At 38.1% G+C, this 20,033-nt stretch overlaps 2 protein-coding genes across 4 annotated transcripts; both read left to right on the plus strand.

The window, feature by feature from the left end:
* Nucleotides 1–2,768: 2,768 nt before the first annotated feature.
* On the plus strand, nucleotides 2,769–6,418 carry aadacl4 (arylacetamide deacetylase-like 4). Its single transcript, XM_053653069.1, has 4 exons — nucleotides 2,769–3,025; nucleotides 4,344–4,566; nucleotides 4,651–4,714; nucleotides 5,335–6,418. The coding sequence occupies exons 1-4, from the start codon at nucleotides 2,849–2,851 to the stop codon at nucleotides 6,110–6,112; spliced, it is 1,242 nt and encodes a 413-aa protein (XP_053509044.1). The 5' UTR covers nucleotides 2,769–2,848; the 3' UTR covers nucleotides 6,113–6,418.
* Nucleotides 6,419–6,496: 78 nt separating this feature from the next.
* Nucleotides 6,497–18,323, plus strand: cfap107 (cilia and flagella associated protein 107). Of its 3 annotated transcripts, none has more exons than XM_053653073.1 (5): nucleotides 7,851–7,932; nucleotides 14,233–14,282; nucleotides 14,411–14,521; nucleotides 15,853–16,027; nucleotides 17,404–18,323. In XM_053653073.1, the coding sequence occupies exons 2-5, from the start codon at nucleotides 14,268–14,270 to the stop codon at nucleotides 17,640–17,642; spliced, it is 540 nt and encodes a 179-aa protein (XP_053509048.1). In that variant the 5' UTR covers nucleotides 7,851–7,932; nucleotides 14,233–14,267; the 3' UTR covers nucleotides 17,643–18,323. The 3 variants fall into 3 exon arrangements, with proteins under 3 accessions (XP_053509046.1, XP_053509048.1, XP_053509047.1); XM_053653072.1 differs by lacking the exon at nucleotides 7,851–7,932 and adding an exon at nucleotides 13,842–14,119 and having other exon boundaries at nucleotides 17,404–18,322; XM_053653071.1 differs by lacking the exon at nucleotides 14,233–14,282 and having other exon boundaries at nucleotides 6,497–7,932; nucleotides 17,404–18,316.
* The last annotated feature ends 1,710 nt before the right edge of the window (nucleotides 18,324–20,033 follow it).

Below are 20,033 nucleotides of genomic sequence, written 5' to 3' on the forward strand. Positions count from 1 at the left end.
TCGTCTTAAACGGGTTTATATCGGATTACTGTTGTCCCTGTAAACGTACTGAATGACTCCCAAAAGAAGGAACCGATTCTGAACAGCTGAAATGAGTCGTTAGTAATTCCAGACTTACTTCCTGTACTAACCTACAGGTTTGTAAGCCCCGCCCTCTGGTCTTCATCGACTGCTCGGTAACAGACGGAGCTGAAACCCGTTACGGTAGTGGGCGTTTCCTTTTCAACAGACGCTGACAGCGGTAGACCAATCACAACAGACTGGGACATCTGACCAATCAGAGCAGAGTATGCGCTCTGAAAGGAGGAGTTTAGAACGAATCCTTTAGAACTGATCATTGAACGAGTCGTTTGTGACACTGGGGAAAAAAGGTGGCGCTGCAGTCTAAAAATGTTTTTTGACCTTGGACGAAAGTAAATTTATTGTATGAGACGTTTAAAACAAAATTAGGCGTGTTTCAAAACCGTAATAGGTGTGCTTTAAACAAGTCCCGTTTTAACTTCCTGAAGAAGTGCACCGTCCGGGTATTTCTCGCCTAGTGAGAATTTGGACATACTGTGTAGTAGGGCAGTACGCGATTTCAGTCGCACCCAGAGCTCTCACTTGAGCCTCTACTAATTCACCATAAACGCAGCAGAGAGGACAAAAAGTTGGAACTTTGTTATTTAATTATCTCACTTTACAGCACAAAACATGAAGGTTCATTTCGGAGGAAGGAGTTGAATCTAGTGTATAGTCATGCGCAAACTATTTCCTGGTGATAGAAAGGCTCTCTAAGTGTAGTTAAATGTGTTTATTTTCGTGGGAGGGGGCGTGGCTAACGGCTAATCACAAGACCTTTCGTGTTTAGCAAAAGCGCCGCATCTGGTTAAAACAAACAAACAAACAAAATAATAGTACGCGAATGTCTGGTATGATCTCTTACAAAGTAATAATGTTACTATAGCGACATACAAGTTTATCAGTGTTTAAATATGATTTGTTAAAGGGTAAAAATATTGTAATGTAGCCCCATAGAAGCTTCTGAATGTCGAATACAGTTAGTTAAAAAGTAATATTACTGTAGCAGTGTAATGATTTACAAGTTATTGTAGCAATCTGCACACTAGTGTTAATTTGATCAGTTATTTGTTTATTTAGTTTTAGTCCTGTGTCAAATAGTTTTTTTAAAAAAATCAGTATGCGAAATATACGTTGACTTTTGCCCAGATGAACTAGTTTGTGTAATGCAGATGTGTCCTTTAAACAGCACATGTACACAACACTTTAAATGCTATAATTCCCACAATGCTGTTCAGCTTTATGTGATGAATAATGCCATGAATGCCTTAACCCTGCTATTATGTTGGGGGAAAAAAGTTACATTCATTATATTCAGGGTGAAAATGACTTCTACAGTTTAAACACACACAGCAACGAACAGCTTAAAACAGTGAACCTGTAAACAGTAATTATTTTCCATATACTAAATGCTAAGCAGCATTTTTTTTCTTTGATTATTACAGTCTTTGATGTGTCAATGAATAACAACAACATTAATTTGGATGCATTCATATTTTTTAATGCAGTGTCAGATTTAAAAACAAAAGCAAACTACCACTCAGGTCCATAAAGGATAAAAATGTCCATGTCAAAAAACTGTCATAGAAATATTATATATTCATATTTTTTTCCACTTTCACTGACTTCGATTTTTTACTGGCATCAGTTCTGATCATAATTACCAAACATTCATTCATTTTCAGAATTGTAACCTTTTAAACATCGATTACTTTACATAATGCAAAAATCTTCAAAGTTCAGGAACCTTCTTTGACTCGTATCATTTGTGATTTCCAGTACAATACCATTTCTTTTATTCAAACTGTTCACACACATCAAATTTTCAGTACACACATACAAACCACAACTCTGATATCCACACACACACACACACAATTGTGCATCATTTATTCAGTTGGTCTGCAGCGCTCTATAATACAGCAGAATCAGAAAACATGCCTAAGACATAGAGCAGTAAATGTTCAGGGTTGCCAGATCTGCATGACAAAACCATTAATGGTTGATAAAAAATGAACCAAAAACCAAAAAGTTTTAAAAATCATGTTATACTTTTGTTTTTATTTATTACATGTGCATGTATATCTGTATACAATACATACATCACAAAATAAAATACCAGTCATCTAAAAAACAAATAAAATGATTTAAAAAAATAAATTTTTTGTTGACCTTGTCAAGAAAATAAAAGCTGATTAACACAGAATGCATGATTTTATCCTTAAACGTGACCGGGATTAAATATTGCAGTTTGAATGGGTTTCAATGGGGACATTTTTGTCCTTAAGGTCCTAGGTGTATCTATTTTGTGTACCTAGTTTAAATAGATTTATGAAAGCAAATAAGGGTGAAATATGAAAATTCCAATAAAAATACACACCTTTTGCAACATTTATGCTGTTTGAATAAACACAGACAAAATTATAAAAAAACAAAACAAAACAAAAAGATCAACAAAGACAAAAATGTCCATAAGGACGCACAGGGGTTAATCAGTAAACTGGCTCTTTGTCCCACTGTAAAGCAGAAGTGGCAAAATCACTCTTGAAGGTGCAGTAAATTTATGCATTTAGCATTTCTAATTTCTGTCACTATTAAGTAAACTTAACTAAACATTCCATGTAACGTGCTGTTTAATAGTCCTGAACTTCTTATTGCTCAATGTACTCTGTGCAGGTCATTTGGAGGAGCTCCACTGTGATTGTGTAAGACATTAGATAACATCGACACAGTGCTATAAGACGGAAAGTCGTGTTTGAACGGTCGAGTGTCTCGCCCCGACGCAGTCATGGACATAGGAACTGCGATTCTGATTATTGGTTTTGCTGCTCTGGCTGCAGCTTTTTGCTTGTTGGTGATCGGTCTGGTGTTTTCCGAGGCGATGAACTCCGAAATTCCTCCTGGAGTTGGTAATCGTGGAAAACTTCACTTTGTGCACTGCTGGACGATGGGGATAGCAGTTGTGGTGAGTGTGTGTATGCAACTTGCTGAAGGTTTTTTAATTCCATAAATTCTCCAAAACTGGAATATACTGTATATAATGTATTCTTTATACAGTATATAAGCATGACATTTTGCATGCCTGTTCCAAATAAAATGCTCTAGTTTAATCCAGTTGTACATTAATCTGCGTCTGAACCGTAGAAGTGTAGCATGATGTTTATCTTTCATTATCTCGGTTTGTATTTGTCCTACGGGGCAAGTTATTGAATAACTCAGTGAGTCAAACTGATTCGTGTTTAAAAACATGGAAACATTTCAAGGTCAAAACCACATCCAGTCATTATCCTTTGATAAATTTTAGATTTATCTGCTAAAATCCATGGGATCGTGTAGAATAATAAATGCCCCAGAAATGACACAGAATGGATTAATAACATCTCTACATCTTTCCCCTCAATAAATATGCCATTATCTATGAATATACATGAATATGCCAATAAATAACTAATTTAAAAAAACACCCCTAAATGTCCTCTGAGCTTTATACCAAAGAAGGGAAAGGGAAGTGATTCAGTGATAATCAACATTTTTATTAACGTAAAATTTTGTAACAGAGCTATCTTATGACAAATAAAATACAGGTCTTTCATAATATATGGTGCGTCGTCATATAATTCTTTTCATTATATACAGTTAGCAGAACTCTTATGTATGCTAGTTAGCTAGAGAATGTAGCCCTTCATATTTTAGGGTGTGTCTCAGTCAGCTCCCTAGGTGGTGAATGAGTATATCGAGTACATGAGTTTGGGCATACCTAATATAGAACGTCAACTAAACTTAAAAATCGCTAACGTAAGTAATCATTTGAGAGCTACAACAACGATAACAAGGGAGCAAACGCTCCAGTGCACTGGAAGGATTTTGGGGTTGAGACAGACCTTAAAATGGCCGCCTCACTGATCGATGCCCTGACTACTGAACCAGGGAGCTGATTGAGATCCTTAGTTGTTGATGTTAATTAGCTAGCTAAGCTAACATTTCCTCACTAACTAAAATTAACTGCTGACCAACATGGCTATTATTGACTACATAGCTCACTAACAGTAAGAAAAATACTAATCTGTTGTTGGCTAATGCTAGCTAAGCAAGCTAGCTAGCATTAGCCAACAACAGGTTGGTATATCATGCTAGCTAGCATGCTAGTTTTTTGGGGTCACAAATTTTCAATCAAGATTGCTAACTAAAAGGTCCATATGAAAGAAAGTTGAGAAATATGAAAGAAACCTAAGAAAGTTTAAGCTTAAATGGAATTTTGTGTTTTTTGATAAATCTTGTCTCAGGGTCGTATCCTGGAGCGCCTGGGTTTGTGTCATCAGGTGCGTTTTAGTCGATGGTGTACGGATTGCATGATTGGCAATAAAGGTCCCCCTCCTATTGGGCTTCGTATTAAAGACTCGACCTTTGCCGGAGTGCCAGTGAGGATCTACGAGCCCACAGTTTCAGAGCAGAAAAGACGAGGTCTCATGTATTTTCATGGAGGAGGATGGGTCCTCGGCAGCATCGGTGAGACAGACAGCTTGCTTTTTTGTTTGTTTGTTTGTTTTGTGTAAATGATTAGTAATGTCATCTTTTCAACATGTTTTTTAGACTTGTACGATGAAGTTTGCCGGCACATTGCAAAAGAGAGCGATACCGTAGTCGTGTCTGTTGGGTAAGAAACACAAGACGTCTCTTTTACAAAAAAAATATTTTTCAAAAAATATATTTATGTAAGAATTTTGAAGAATGTTTAGAATGTAATTCTTTAAATCAATTCATTAATGTGTAGTAAAGAATTTTATTATACTTTAAATTTTAATTAAATTTAAATTAAAACAAGAATTTCTGAGTTTGAAAATTCTTTTGTTAAAATTGTGTCGTGTAAAAAAAATTAAATATCCATTCATTTAATTTTTATGCCAAAAAGAAATTCATTTTAGATTATAAATGATGTTTAATTTAGGATTCAAATTGTTTTATGCTTTTAAACATTTAAAAAATATATTTGTACGAATGTTTTATATAGTATAATTGTAACAGATATATTATATAATTACATAATTGTATATTATACTATTTTTATATTATACAATTTTTCCCCCTAATAAAATAATAATATAATAACAAAAGAAAATGATATACAACTCATGTATGTTATTTTAAAGCGAATAGCTTTATGATTATTATTCAGTAATCATATATTGTGATATTTGTACTCTGAAATGAGTTTTGAAATTATTTATTCATTTGTTTGTTGTGAAAGCATAATAAAACATTGTGTTATCCTGGTAGTTACAGACTCGCTCCTGAGCACCGGTTTCCTGCCGCATTAGATGATTGCGAGCTCGCTACGCATCATTTCCTGTCTGTGGCAGCTGAGTTCAATGTGGACCCGCTCCGTGTGGCACTGGGAGGAGACAGTGCAGGCGGTAATCTGGCAGCCGCTCTCAGCCAGAGGCTGGCTACAAGCCCGGATGGGCATCTGCCGTCACCCTGTGGCCTTGTCCTCATCTACCCGGCTCTGCAGATGGCTGACTTTAACCTGCCCTCTTATCAGCAGAACCACACTGTGCCTTTATTGTTCCGTGCACGTATGGTCTTCTACTTCCTCCAGTACCTAAATGGTGACATGTCTGTGTGTCAGGATGTGCTCGAGGGCAGACATGTTCCTGCCGAGCTAAAACTGCACTACAGCAAGTGGCTCAACCCCTCGAACCTCCCACCTGAATTCCAAGATGGCGCCCGAAAGCAGGTGGTGACAACCCACGATGGTGAAGTGTATCACATAGTTAAAGGTGGTCTCGAGACAGGGATTTCACCTTTGCTGGCTGAGGATGAAGTGCTCTGCCTCATGCCGCCCACTTTTATCCTGACTTGCCAGTACGACGTGCTGAGAGATGATGGGATTCTGTTCAGGAAGAGGCTGCAGGATCTAGGAGTCAAGGTCACATGGTATAACGTCCCTGATGGCTTCCATGGCATTATGAACTTCTTCAGCAAGGGTTGGCTGAGCTTCCCTGCTGCAGTCAAGGCCATGGAGCACATTGTCAGCTACATAAAGACGCTCTGAGGCCTGGAAGTTCTACTCTGTATTGTGTGTTATTAGCACAGGCAGGACTTTTGATGCGTTTTTCCATCACGGAGGAAACAACTGAAACCCTGTTTAATCTAAATTCACATATAAAGGGCATTCAAGTTGTTGTTAATAATTGTTTATACAAAAACATGTAGCCTGTTCGGTCAGGCCCCATACTGGTGTAGAAGCCAGAGTTTTAATGTGCAAAAATAGCTTTTCTATAAAGAGCATAGCAACGATATCAACAAAGCTTGCATGTCATCATTCAAAGTAATAAATTGAGTATCCTTTTATAAAATATGAGCTTTCTTTGTCTCTTTGTTTTGAAGCACTCAATAATTGAACTTGTTTACAGCCTGGAGGAACTCAATAGACCCAAACAACGCAGGGAAATAATGTACAGACAGGTAAGTAAGTATTGGGTATTTTTTAATACAGGGTACTGTAGTTACAATGGAGGTCTAAGGGCAGTACAGGGTACTTACTTACAACAGGCGTCTAATGGTAGCTATTGAACTCCATTAACTAAGATACTTACATAAATTATTTCATGAACATGTGTTAATTAATGGAGTTCAATAGCTGCCCTTAGACTTCCATTGTAAGTGAGTATTGAGTATTTTGTAGTACAAGGTAATGTACAATACTTACAATGGAGCTCTAAGGGCAGTACAGAGTACTTAATCATAATGGACGTCTAAGGGCAGCTTCTGAACTCCATTAACTAACATACTTGAATAAATTCTTTCTTGAAAGTGTGATAATTCTCCTTTAATTATCACACTTTCAGGAAAGAATTTATGTAAGTATGTTAGTTAATGGAGTTCAGTAGCTGCCCTTAGACTTCCATTGTAAGTGAGTATTGAGTATTTTGTAGTACAGGGGAAAGTGTCAATTCTTGTCTGTGGTAATCACACGTAGGGGGGAAAAAACGCTTGCACTGGTTAATAATACAGTCATTGAAATATTACATACATGTGATAAGCCATGAACATTGTGGTGACATAAAAGCATAAATAAAAATAGACTTACAGCACATAAATGCTCTTACATTTGTCCATTTGTCTCGTGTTAAATTGTCAGAAAAATATGAACTGGAGACTGAGAGCCATTCTCATTTGGCAGCGATCCAAATGCAAAAAGAAATGTGCAAGCTTCTACAGTGCATGCAAAAGTTTGTGCACCCTTTAGGACAAAATGGCAGACAAAAATGACTTCTTCTAACAATGTGTTTTAGATTGCCTATTGTGTAAATTGTGTATGTTAAGATAATATTAGTCAAAAAAACTGATATCACTTAAAAGTTAGTATCTCCCTTTTTTTTGTCCGTCCTCTGTATATTTGTATGTCTATTTTTTTTTTAAAAAGATTCTGTATTAAACATTATTTTGGCTCATTAACATTAACATTACTATTTTATGCCTATCATGAAGAAGTTTTGTTTTGTTTTTCTGACTGTGTATATACTCATCTACTTCCCTGGCCTTGCAGACGAAGCCTCGTTAATAAATTCAAAGTGAAATTCATTGTGAGGAATCTGAGCTTAATTCTTAGTAAGTGTTTGCCGTTTCTATAGTAACAGACCCCTCCTTCCTCCCCCCTGCTGTGACTGCGATACAATGGAGCTGCTATCATTTCTCTCCTCAATCCGAATGTAAACGTAGTGGCGTTTCTGTTGCATGAGAAGACGGTGAAGGTGCATCATGCAGGAAAAGGACGTGATGTATGATAAATGGAAACAGCCGGGCTGGAGGATTGAGCAGAAATACTCCGACAAAGTGCTCGTAGGCAACTGGGCCGAGGAGAGACTGCAGGTATCACTTTACTCCTGCTGTTAAATTAATTCAGTGACACAAAAACTTCAAAGATGAAATGTAATGTAATAACGTGCTAATGGCATTTTTGTGAATTCATTTTTCCAGCTGTTTTGGGAGCATAATATAGACTTTGAAAACTAAACTACGATACAGAACAATTATGTTTAAATGACATACTACCTTTACAAATGTACACATTTAATTTAATAGATATAATATAAAAATAACATTCATTTAACTTTACAACTCTGTTACCTTGCATTGTTCCTGGTAACATAGAATAGTATGTTTATAAGGAAATGTAATATAATGATAAAACTTAATTTTACTCCTTCTAGAAAGAAAATGTTTAAAAATAAAATAATTTGCCACTAGAATAGCACAAATTCAACTTTGACATGATCAAAAATGTGTATAAAACTCTTGATCATCATATATTTGCTTTGTTAGGCTATAATCTCAGAATGAGAAACATTATATTTTTATATATACATGATCTTGAATATAGGGTATATAGAAATTAGAATAGAATTGCTATAAAAATTGTTGCTGTTTGATGAATTACTTTCAGCTAACTTAATACTTGCAATTCTCAAATTTTTTTATTATTCAAAAAACTTGCTTTAACAATTATGTTTATTATTGTGTTTAGCTTAAAAATTGTGTTTCTCTTTTGCTCCTTTTAGCAGGCAAAGCACCTTTAACTATCCATATAACCATTGGCGTATGACATATTTACAACCCCAATTCAGAAAAGGTTGGGACAGTATGGAAAATGCTAATAAAAAGAGGAATGATTTGTAAATGTACTTTGACTTGTATTTAAACAAAAATGTATAAAGACAAGGTATTTGATGTTTTACCTAATCAACTGCATAGGTTCTTGAAGGTAAACGTTTATTTTGAAAATGATGCACGCAATACGTTCCAAACAATTTGGGACAGGGGCAATTAGGGCTAATAGCAATGTGACATGTTGAAATAAGAAGCTGATGTGAAACAGGTGAGGGAGTCGTCTAATCATAGTATATAAGGAGCCTCCAAAAAAGGTCTAGTCCTTCAAGAGCGAGGATGGTTCGACGTCGGCAATCTGCCAACAGATGCATCAGAGAATAATCCAACACTTTGAGAAGAACACTTCTCAAAGACAAATCGGTAGGATTTGGGGCATTCCACCTTCTACACTGCACAATACAATTAAAATATTCAAGGAATCCGGTCAAACCTCGGTACATAAAGGGCGAGGCCGAAAACCACTTCTGAACACGCGTGATCTCCGATCCCTCAGACGTCACTGTCTTAAAAACCGTCAGGCGTCTGTAACGGATATCCTGACATGGGCTCGGGAATACTTTAGTAAGCCTTTGTCAGTCAACACCATACGCCGCTGCATCCATAGATGCAAGTTAAGGCTTTACTATGCAAAGCAAAAGCCATACATCAACACTGTCCAGTAGCTCCGCCCACTTCTGTGAGCTCAGTCTCATCTGAGACGGACAGTAGCACAGTGGAATCGTGTTTTGTGGTCCGACGAGTTGACATTTCAAATAGTTTTTGGACAAAACAGCTGTTGTGTTCTCCGGGCCAAAGAGGAAAAGGACCATCCAAGTTGTTATCATGTGGTTATCATCATCATATGATATGGGGGTGTCTCAGTGCCCATGGCATGTGTATCTTGCACATCTGTGAGGGCAGTATTAATGCTGAAAGATATGTACACATTATAAATATATGCATAAGGTAACGGAGGCCCCGTATAATTGCACAGTTGAAGAAATGCATAATGGATGAATGGGGGAAAATTCTGCTTGTTAAACTTAACCAGTTGGTGTCTTCACTCAGCGCCCAAATGCTTATTAATGTTATTAAAAGAAAAGGTGATGTTAGACAGTGGTAAACAGTCGACTGTCCCAACTTTTCTGGTGTGTATTGCAGTTATCAGATTTGAAATGAGTGTATATTTAAAAAAAATTTATTAAATCCACAAAGTAAAACATCAAATAATGTGTTTTCAATATAGTATAGTGTGAACTGAATTTTCAAATGACTTTTTTTTTGTTATTTTTTTGTTAAATTTTCCATACTGTCCCAACTTTTTCGGAAATGGGGTTGTACAAGTACAACATCACAATATACAGTAGAAAATCTTCATGTAATACCTTTTTGAGTTTGTCCCACTAGAGGAATCGTTAAAGGAGCCTATTCAGAAAGCTTGATCGATCAACCATCCAAAAGAACTTCAAGAAATCTTCTTTTCTGTGTTTTTAGAATTAAACACAGTTTAGTGACGTGCAAATATCCCATTCATCTTTTCTGCATGCTTTCTTTTCTGCTGCATTCTTCCTTGTCTTAGTCTGTTTTGTAGCTTGCTCTTGGCAATGGTAAAGCCAAACATTTTGTTTACATATCAGTTTTACCTAGCTGTCACTTCCACCAGATGTATCTATAACTCTGCTTATGTTGTATTTCATCAAGTTAGCACTTCATGTTCATTTCTTGTTTATTTCTAGCTTAACCCGTGCAAATCTTCAGGCAGGAATGCCTCTTTGCATAGGAGCTTCCTGATTGGTTATTACAGCAGTATTATTTAAATTTCTCCCACCAGAATGTACACTATGGAAAAGATTGCGTGCCAGAGCAAAAAAAACAAACAAACAATTACACCATGTGAAACAATGTGAAACTGTATTGCTTTTCATTAGTGACATTCAGCAAATGTTATACACTGAAACATTTAATAAGCGACAATTGCTTGCATCGCAAGTTTATGATTATTGTGATTACAGCTCCCTAAAGCTTTTATGACTCCACAATGTTTATCGAATTGCACCTCTCCAGATCGCTAAACCATGCAGAAATGAGAAAATTAAATCTATAAATTTTACATACATCTCATAGAAACACAAGTAGTATATATAAAGTGAATAAATAAGCAAAATAGAGACACCGTTCCAGCTTTTAGTTTGTTATACTGTTTATTTCCTAAGTAGGAACACATTTGGCAAGAGGCGTCATTATTTTAATGGCAAATAAAGTGCTGCTTTTACAAGAACTTAACAAATTTAATAAGCAAAATGCTGACCTATCTCTAATCTGACTGTTATTCTGTCTAAGCATCTTGCTCCTGCAAAATACATTATTCATCTATTTCTAATTTCCTCATTTCCAATTAAAAATAACATAAAAATGGTTATTAAAAAAGCATTATGTACTTCAAAAATGTCAATAAGGTTGTTCTGAATTTCCTTGGAGGTCCAAATAGTTGTCTTGGGTCTTTGTCTTTATTTGGAAAAAATCATTTCCTGTTTGTTTCATGTGCACATTTATTTACGCTCAGTCACAATCACCAGCTCAGTCACAATCGCCTGCTGTTCTTGCAAACAGTTGATCTTCAAACTGTGTTAATTCACATGGTGTGATTCAAACCCTGATAGGGCAAGATTTCCTTCAGCAAGACTCGAGATCTTTGCAAAAGTGATTAGAGGTGTGCAATTAAGCTGACTCAGCACACCTGGGGTGTTTAAATAGTAGACAAATAGCACTGCCCTGGCCGACTGTTCATACTGCTCAGAGAGAAAGATGTGCTGGAAAAACAGCAGCGATCAATAAGGCTGCTGATCGTGCACTTCGATTGCTGAGTGCTGCCATTGGGCCATTTCTTTTTTTAACCACTTTTACACTTGGCTATCAGTGTATCTATCTATCCTTCTATCTATCTATCTATCTATCTATCTATCTAAACTTCAGGGATATCAGTCTGTCCAATGAGGAAGCATAAGTGATTGTGAATCAGTTTCACCTGCTTTGGTGCAAATGAAAGTGACAACAAGTGCACTGGAGAGGCAATAGCAAGACAACCCCCAAAAAGGGAATGGTTTTGCAGGTGGAGGCCACAGACAATTGCTCTCTCCTTATCCTTCCTGACTGACCTGGCTCTAGTTTTGTGTTTTGTTCGGGTCCTTGTCACTACTTGTAGCATGGGGCAGTACCTGCAACCCAATTAGGTTGCACAGGTAGTCCAGCTCCTCCAGGATGGCACATCCATACGTGCCATTGCAAGAAGGTTAGGTGTGTCTCCCAGTACAGTTTCAAGAGCATGGAGGAGATACCGGGAGATAGGTCATTACACGCGTAGAGTTCAAAAGGGGCGTAGAAGTGCAACAACCCAGCAGCAGGACTTGTATCTGCTCCTTTGTACAAGGAGGAACAGGAGGAGCACTGCCAGAGCTCAAGAAAATGACCCTTAGTAGGCTACTGGTGAGCAGGTTTCTGACCAAACTGTCAGAAACAGACTCCATGAGGGTGGCATGAGGGCCCAACATCCTCTAGTGGGACCTGTGTTAATAACCCAGCACCATGCAGCTCGATTGGTATTTGCCAACATCATCCAGCATGACCGGTTTGGCAGTGGGTCAGGAATATCCTCATAGGGTTGCGCTGACCTCCACGTGCTAGCCAACGGTAGCCTTACTGCCCTTAGGTACCGGGATGAAATCCTCAGAGCCACTGTCAGACTTTACGCTGGTGCAGTGGGCCGTGGGTTCCTCCCGGCCTCATGTGGCCAGAGTGTGTAGGCAGTTTCTGGATGACGAAGGCATTGATGCCATTGACTGGCCCTCATGTTCCCCAGACCTGAATCCAATTGAGATTATCTGGGACATTATGTATTAGAGCATCTGAAGCCACCAAGCAGCACCACAGACTGTCCAGGAGCTCCATGATGCCCTGATCCAGGTCTGGGAGGAGATCCCTCAGGACACCATCCGCCATCTCATCATGAGCATGCCCAGACGTCAGGAGTGCATACAGGCATGTGGGAGCCATACACACTACTGACATACATTGAGTTGCTGTGATGAAATTCATACATGTTGGATCAACCTGTAATTTAAAATTTTTACTTTGATTTTCGGTGTGATTTTGAATCCAGCCCTCAATTTGTTGATGATTTTGGCTTCCATTGACCAGTGTCACATCATTTTGTTCTCAACGAATTACATGATGTATGTAAATACTGTCAACTTGAATATTTCATTCATCGAGATCCAATGTGTGAGATAAGTGTTCCCTTAATTTTTTGAGCAGTATATATAAACCCAGCAAAATCTCTCCTTTTTCAGGAGACTGTTTTTTAAAGATAATTTTGTAAAATACAAATAAGCTTTACAGATCTTTATTGGAAAGGGTTTAAACACTGTAAACACTGAACCATAAAGAATTATTGCACATGCACTTGTGGAACACTCCTAAAGACACGAACAGTTTACAGGCGGTAGACAATTAAGGTCACAGTTACAATAAGTTAGGAAACTAAAGAGACCTTTCTACTGAAGAAAGATGCCTAGGGTGGCTGCTCACCTGCATGAACATGCCATAGTCCTGCTGCAGGGAGGCTTGAGGACTGCAGATGTGGCCTGAGCAATAAACTGCAATGTCTGTAATGCAGGATGCCGGAGACAGGAAGGACAGCTGATCGTCCTTGCAGTGGCAAACCACATGTAACCACGTGTCCCCAAGACGTGATCGAGAACTTGCAAACGCCTTGGTGGAAGAGTGGGGGAACATCTCACAGCAAGAACTGACAAATCTGGTGCAGTATGAGATGCACTGTAGTACTTAAAGCAGTCAGTGGCCACCAGATACTGACCTCTACATTTGATATTGAATCCCCCCCTTTGTTCAGGGACTCATTAATCCATTTCTGTTCATCAAATGTCTGTGAAACTTGTTCAGTTAATGTCTCAGTTGTTGAATCTTTTTTATGTTAATACAAATATTTACACATGTTAAGAAATTTGCTGGGAATGCTGAGTATATATACATATATATATATATATATATATATATATATATATATATATATGAAATACTCCACAAGACCTCTGAAGGTGTACTATGGTATCTGGCACCAAGACGTTAGCAGCAGATCCTTTAATTCTTGTAAGTTGCGAGGTAGGGCCTCCATGGATCTGACTTGTTTGCCCAGCACATCCCACAGATACTCGAATGGATTGAGATCTGGGGAATTTGGAGGCCACGTCCATGACATGAACTCTTTGTCATGTTCCTCAAACCATTCCTGAGCAATTTTTACAGTGTGGCAGAGCACATTATCCTGCTGAAAGAGGCCACTGCCATTAGGGAATACTGTTACCATGAAAGGATGTACTGCAACAATGTTTAGGTAGGTGGTACGTGTCAAAGTAACATCCACATGAATGCCAGGACCCAAGGTTTCCCAGTAAAACATTGCCCATAGCATCACACTGCCTCCACTGGCTTGTCTTCTTCCCATAGTGCATCCTGGTGCCATCTTCTGGAGGTTGTCCTTCATGCGACCACTTTTGGTAGGTACTATCAACTGCATAGCAGGAACACCCCACAAGACCTGACGGTTTGTAGCTGCTCTTTATTTGGAGATTCTCTATACTTGTGCGTGTGTGTGTGTGTGTGTGTGTGTGTGTGTGTGTGGCAGTTCTCTCAGGAGTGTAAGACAGTAAACAGCAGCTATAGGCTGGACTTCAGGCCTCAGACGGATCACAGGCCGGATGTGATCGTGAGACGGACGGCGCTGCGTAGATCTGAGGTTTGAGTCATGTGATTAAAAATACACACAAGCATGATGAAAAGGAATTTTTGCTCATAATGCTACATTCATGTCATGTGAGAGGACGGGAAAACTTCCCATTCTAACTCGAAAGCATTCGCACAGTTCATTTCATTTACTAGATAAAACTGCTGGATGTTGTTTTTAATCAAAAATGATCTTGCATTAGAATAAAGCTGTGTATGTTACACATCTCTTTCTAATCTATAATAGAACTAAAGTAGGTTGTGAAATTTCAGTTGAAACCAGAATTTATTTCCTTGGATTTGGAGAACTCGGGGCTGAAATGTCCAAACATATAGACGTCATCATGAATTTTTCCCAGCACGAAAGTGATATTTACGGTTATTTCCATATGACATAAATTCAGCATACTGTATAACTGACATAATGTTATGTTAGCATTACTAGTGAATGTCATCATAGCTGTTATAATGTTTGACTATTTATGTCGCTTGCTAATGCACACTCATTAGCACATTTTATAACAGGTCATCTTGTGTACTTTTCGAAAACAACAAAAAAGTCACATCCATCAAATTCTCTCTATATCAGAAAAGCAGATATCAAATACTATAATCTCATCCATCCCTCCATCCCTCCATCTTCTGTACAGCTTATCCTACACAGGTTTGCGGGGAGCCTAGGGGTCTCAGGGCACAAGACAGGGGACACACTGGACAGGGTGCCAACCCATCGCAGGGCACAATCGCACACACACTCGCACACACACTCGCACACTATGGACAATTTAGAAATGCCAATCAGCCTACAATGCATGTCTTTGGACTCGATGAGGAAACCAGAGTACCGGAGCACGGGGAGAACATGCAAGCTCCATGCACACAGGGCGAAGGTGGGATTCGAACCCTCAACCCTGTGCTTCTGGGGTTTCCTCTGGGTACTCTGGTTTCTGTTCTTCTGCTTTGTACCCCAAGTTCCCTGGTATAGGCTCCAGGCTCCCCTGCAACCCTGTGTAGGATAAGCGGTATGGAAAATGGATAGATGGAAGTGGTAGCAGATATCACTAAGTCGAGTCTTATGACAGATTACATAGAGTGTTATAAAACTTAAAAAGATGTAATAAAACTAGAACACACACAGAGAGAAGACTGACAAAAGCTGTCAACACAGTTACACCTCGTTACATTTTAACATCTGCTATAACATGTTTATGATATGTCAGTCTTATGCAGGGTTCAATTAAAGTGATCCCTTATTTTCTTAAATGTCATGGAATGAGCCGGACATCTATGTGGCTTAAAATAAAACAATTATTCCTAATTTATTTGTGTTATCCATGTGTTCAGGGTCTTCCAACCAGACTCCTCTTCTCCCATCATAACACGCCTGTCTCACATTACCTGGTCACTCTCTATGACGAGTCTTATGGTCGATGTAGCTCCTCTGGCCTTCCCAAGCTCCGCACCTGGCACACTGACAAGATGGGTTGGGTCCCTGAGAAATCAGACCATCCGCTTCATGGTATTAACCCTTATATCATGTTCTCTACTTACCACCATGGATATGAGTTTATATCTGAGTTTATAGCCAGTTCTATCCAGTTTATAACCAATAATTTTCATGTCAATCGTTAACACTACAAACATTAGAGTAACACGTATAAGGCTATTATAAGGCTACATGAAGCCCACATAAGCCATACTTGACAGCTGACATACACTTACATTAATAGCGATAAGTAAATTTTAATGTCAAGTTGACATAACACGAGTCTACTGACATAAGGTCATGTGACATGTTAAGACACTTTCTAGAACGATGCATGTTAGAATGTCATGACAACTGAGGACCTCTACTATATCATAGACATATGATGGTAATAATGTGACATAGTATCAAACATCTAAACCATACATTCAGGGTTGGATTCTGTCATTAGAGTGCCATGACATACATCATAAGCTTTAATAACAATAGTACTAGTTTCCTCATTCATGGTGAGGAAACTATACATAGTTCGTTATCATTATGCATAGTATAATGGCTTTGGCATAAGTATTTATAACAAATTGTATAAGACATATCAAACACACTTTAGAGAAAATATACATACTGTAGCTCTGACATTAGAGTGTCATTTGCACACTTATAACCTTCACTATGTTATAAAGGAGGTATTCATATGGAAGATGTTTTACCTTTGAGTTTTAAAGTTGTCATGTTACCCTTATGTCACTTGAACCAATGTCACTTCACATTAAAATTGACAAAAGCAGCTGATATGGCAGTCGATGTTTGTTTGTAATGCTTCTTTATAAAATGCTAATGTAGGTTTATATCAGTGGTCATGATAGGCTAATATAGGAGTCGTGTCACTCTATGAACACCTTTCTTAAGTAAGCTATTACACAATATATATCATAATAGATAAAGTCGTCTCACATGAATGGGAATAAGAAATTGTGCCATTTGACACACCCTTTTCTTTTTCAGTGATCTGATATGTTGTTGTATTGGTATTTAATGCTCCACTTCAAATTTTAAAGTGGGGCCATTTGTACTTGGCATAAAGGTTAAATAATCTCACGAGTGTGTCTTTGTGCATGCACCGGAAGAGTAACTTTTCCTAATATGTCGTAGAAGACATGTTATTCAAGGACTCTATAGTGGACTATTTGTAAAGTTGTGAAATTTGTTGCGTTGTCGCTTGCTTTCTGTTGCAAGTAGCAGTAGTTAAAAGTTAATAGAGAATACACTCCAAATCTGTCGGTGAGCTAATTAATGATTGCAGTACAGAACAGCTGAGTCCTGAGTCCTGCTCTCCTCCTCCTTCCTTCTCCCTCTTTCTCATTCTCCTTCACACACACACACACACACACACACACACATATTCCCAGGCCCTCTGACCAACTACGGTCTGACAGAGCTTTGGCGAGCGCAGCTGGAGAAGCAGCGAGCGGGGTCGCACATGCTCAGTATGTACAGAGCGGCGTATCCAGTGCACCCCACAGATGCATTCTGTCAGCCTCGGCATGCCAGAGTGCCACGCCTGACCTCCATCAGAAAGAACGACCTGGAAATAAACCACATGCCAGGAAATGCTGCTAGACCAATGTCACCCCTGCCATGTGTGTAACCCTGCCTTTGTCATATTTATTGTTTGGAAAAAATGCACATATATGTCATATTAGTAATTCTAAACAGCATCTATATACATCTTAATAAAGAAAAAGATATCGTACATATTGTCCATGCTGTTATTTAACAGTCTTACTTTTCCAGGGATATGGAATTTTGAGAACTTCTAGGCTAGATTTTGAGTTACATTCATTAATATATAAGGTTGGAGTCACCGCTACCACCAGCAGGTGGGATTTGATTATTTCACATCCTAAAGGGTTTTATTTCTCTTAAATCACAGCAATTTACCAATGAATACCAACAAATTATTCACGTAGCACACGTTTGCACCAGTTATTGCTGTGTTTAATGTTATAGAATGTCCGGGAGACAAGTAAGTTCATTATTTACAGTATATTATAGCATCTATAAACAATATTTTCACTTAACAGCCTCACAAAAAACCCCAACTTGTCTTGTTACCAAGCAACCACCACAAAAGTCCTTTGTCCTGAAGACTTTCCTATGGTGGAAAAACCACTGACACTGGAGACTCATAAATGTTAACTATAAATGTTAAATAAATGTCTACTTTCAGAAATCTTCCCCATATCAATGATTATATGAACAGTTCCACTAATTTGACTGGTCAAGCGGCGTTCCAAGAGTGCATATATTTCCTATAACCACACTGGGACGTTTCAGTGTGTGTATCACTCCGCTCATCTGTGTTCGCCATGTAAAATTCCACTTCCTGGTTCGGAATGGTTACTACAGTAGTGTTAGCATCATCATAAGCAGACATGGCAAATTTTGGTTTAAAATATGAAAGCTTGTCAGTTGAAGATGAAAAGGAAGAAGGGAAGCTAATTGCACCAGAAGCACCTTTAACAGGAATGTACAAATCAATATGAGCTAGCTAGCCAACATTATATAAAGTGAGCGTAGTTTCTTCGGGACCTATTTCTGCTAATGAAGCAAAAAATAACCAACATTTGGTCATATTGTGTCTGAAATGCCACTTGCTCTATATTAATTTCTTTGTACAAAGCAATATCACACTATGTTATCTAAACCCAAAAAATGTGTATGATGTATAATTATGCAATATGTCCCAAGCAAGAGTGCAGTTAAACTGAATATATGCACAGCTGTGATGTCCTACGGCACTCACACTGCGGGATCATGCCTACGGCCGAATCACAGCCGTGATGGTATTGGCTATCACTGCACTCTTGTTCGTGCCATATTGCTTAATTACACATTTTTATTTGTTAGATAACACTTGAAAAAAAATCTATTTATAATTAGGTTTAGATTATGTGGCGTGTTCACCATACAAGATGCCATGAATGAGTTGTTACTATAGAAATGATGATGCATTTGAACATGAGCATTAATATAAACCTGCGATTTGCCTTACACCCAAAACTTCTGTCAGAGTCATTGTCATTGAAAATTAATCAATCAAAATCGAGAATTCACCAGCACTGTATTACTGTATAAAATGGATTATTATGCACAAAAAAGTGCATTTTAACATGTTTTTATAATATATTGTTCTTCTCCTTGGGTATCCCCAACCACATTTTATGTTATCTTACTATTCTGATAGTTTGTGCAACATTTGTGCTGATTTGTGGCATAAAAATGAACAAATGCAGATTTTTAATGTTTAATTTCTTTTACATTCTGTATTTATGGATGTCACTCTAGACCCCATCAACAGCAGAAAGCCTTATTTGTTTGTGCTACATTTGTGAAACATTGTTTTGATTAACTATCACCTGGGAAAAAGGCAGGAGGATCACTTCCAATGAACATGCGAATTGAACATGTGAAGTCCATTTGAATTAAGAAACATCACTGATTTATTTTCTTCGTATTTTACAGTTGGGCCTGTTCACTATCCCTTTGCTGTGTTTTTCATTTCGGAATGTAATTTCGAATCTTCGGAGCATTTTATCACTAATTTTCTATGTGGGAAGGCAAATGTCTCTTTTTATTTTTGTGAGCGTGTGTATGTACGTGCACGAGAGAGAGAAATAAAACCGGTTTTATTTGCTGAGCCATGTTTATCAATTTATCCAATAACAGCCTGCAAATTCTATTTCTTGCCCAGATTTGGATGCAGGGTGGATATAATTTGCTTCGTTATTGTCCCGGAATAGCCTTGCTGAGCCGTGCAGCGTTCAAATCGTCCATGTGTGCTGGGGAAACGGCTGACTCGTTCAGGAGGAGATTCTGAAGGGACCTGTCCAAACTCCCATCCCATTAGGTGTTTAATTACAACAAATCAAAGTGTTTAATTATGCAATCAAGGACGCTTACATCTGATGGTCAACCAGCTGTGTCACACCTTTTGCTGCTGTCTGAAAACGCAGATCAATTCTGCAGCCCTTGCTAG

The sequence above is a fragment of the Ictalurus furcatus genome, chromosome 21 (assembly GCF_023375685.1).
Source record: "Ictalurus furcatus strain D&B chromosome 21, Billie_1.0, whole genome shotgun sequence".
Lineage (NCBI taxonomy): Eukaryota > Metazoa > Chordata > Actinopteri > Siluriformes > Ictaluridae > Ictalurus > Ictalurus furcatus.

What these genes read in the sequence shown, in the direction of transcription:
- aadacl4 (XM_053653069.1), top strand. Translation starts at nt 2,849, where the DNA reads ATGGACATAGGAACTGCGATTCTGATTATTGGTTTTGCTGCTCTGGCT. An exon ending in ATGGGTCCTCGGCAGCATCG is followed by an intron (nt 4,567 to 4,650) that starts GTGAGACAGACA and finishes CATGTTTTTTAG; the next exon opens with ACTTGTACGATGAAGTTTGC. An exon ending in ACCGTAGTCGTGTCTGTTGG is followed by an intron (nt 4,715 to 5,334) that starts GTAAGAAACACA and finishes TTATCCTGGTAG; the next exon opens with TTACAGACTCGCTCCTGAGC.
- cfap107 (XM_053653071.1), top strand. Translation starts at nt 7,822, where the DNA reads ATGCAGGAAAAGGACGTGATGTATGATAAATGGAAACAGCCGGGCTGG. An exon ending in CGGCGCTGCGTAGATCTGAG is followed by an intron (nt 14,522 to 15,852) that starts GTTTGAGTCATG and finishes CCATGTGTTCAG; the next exon opens with GGTCTTCCAACCAGACTCCT. An exon ending in ATCAGACCATCCGCTTCATG is followed by an intron (nt 16,028 to 17,403) that starts GTATTAACCCTT and finishes ACATATTCCCAG; the next exon opens with GCCCTCTGACCAACTACGGT.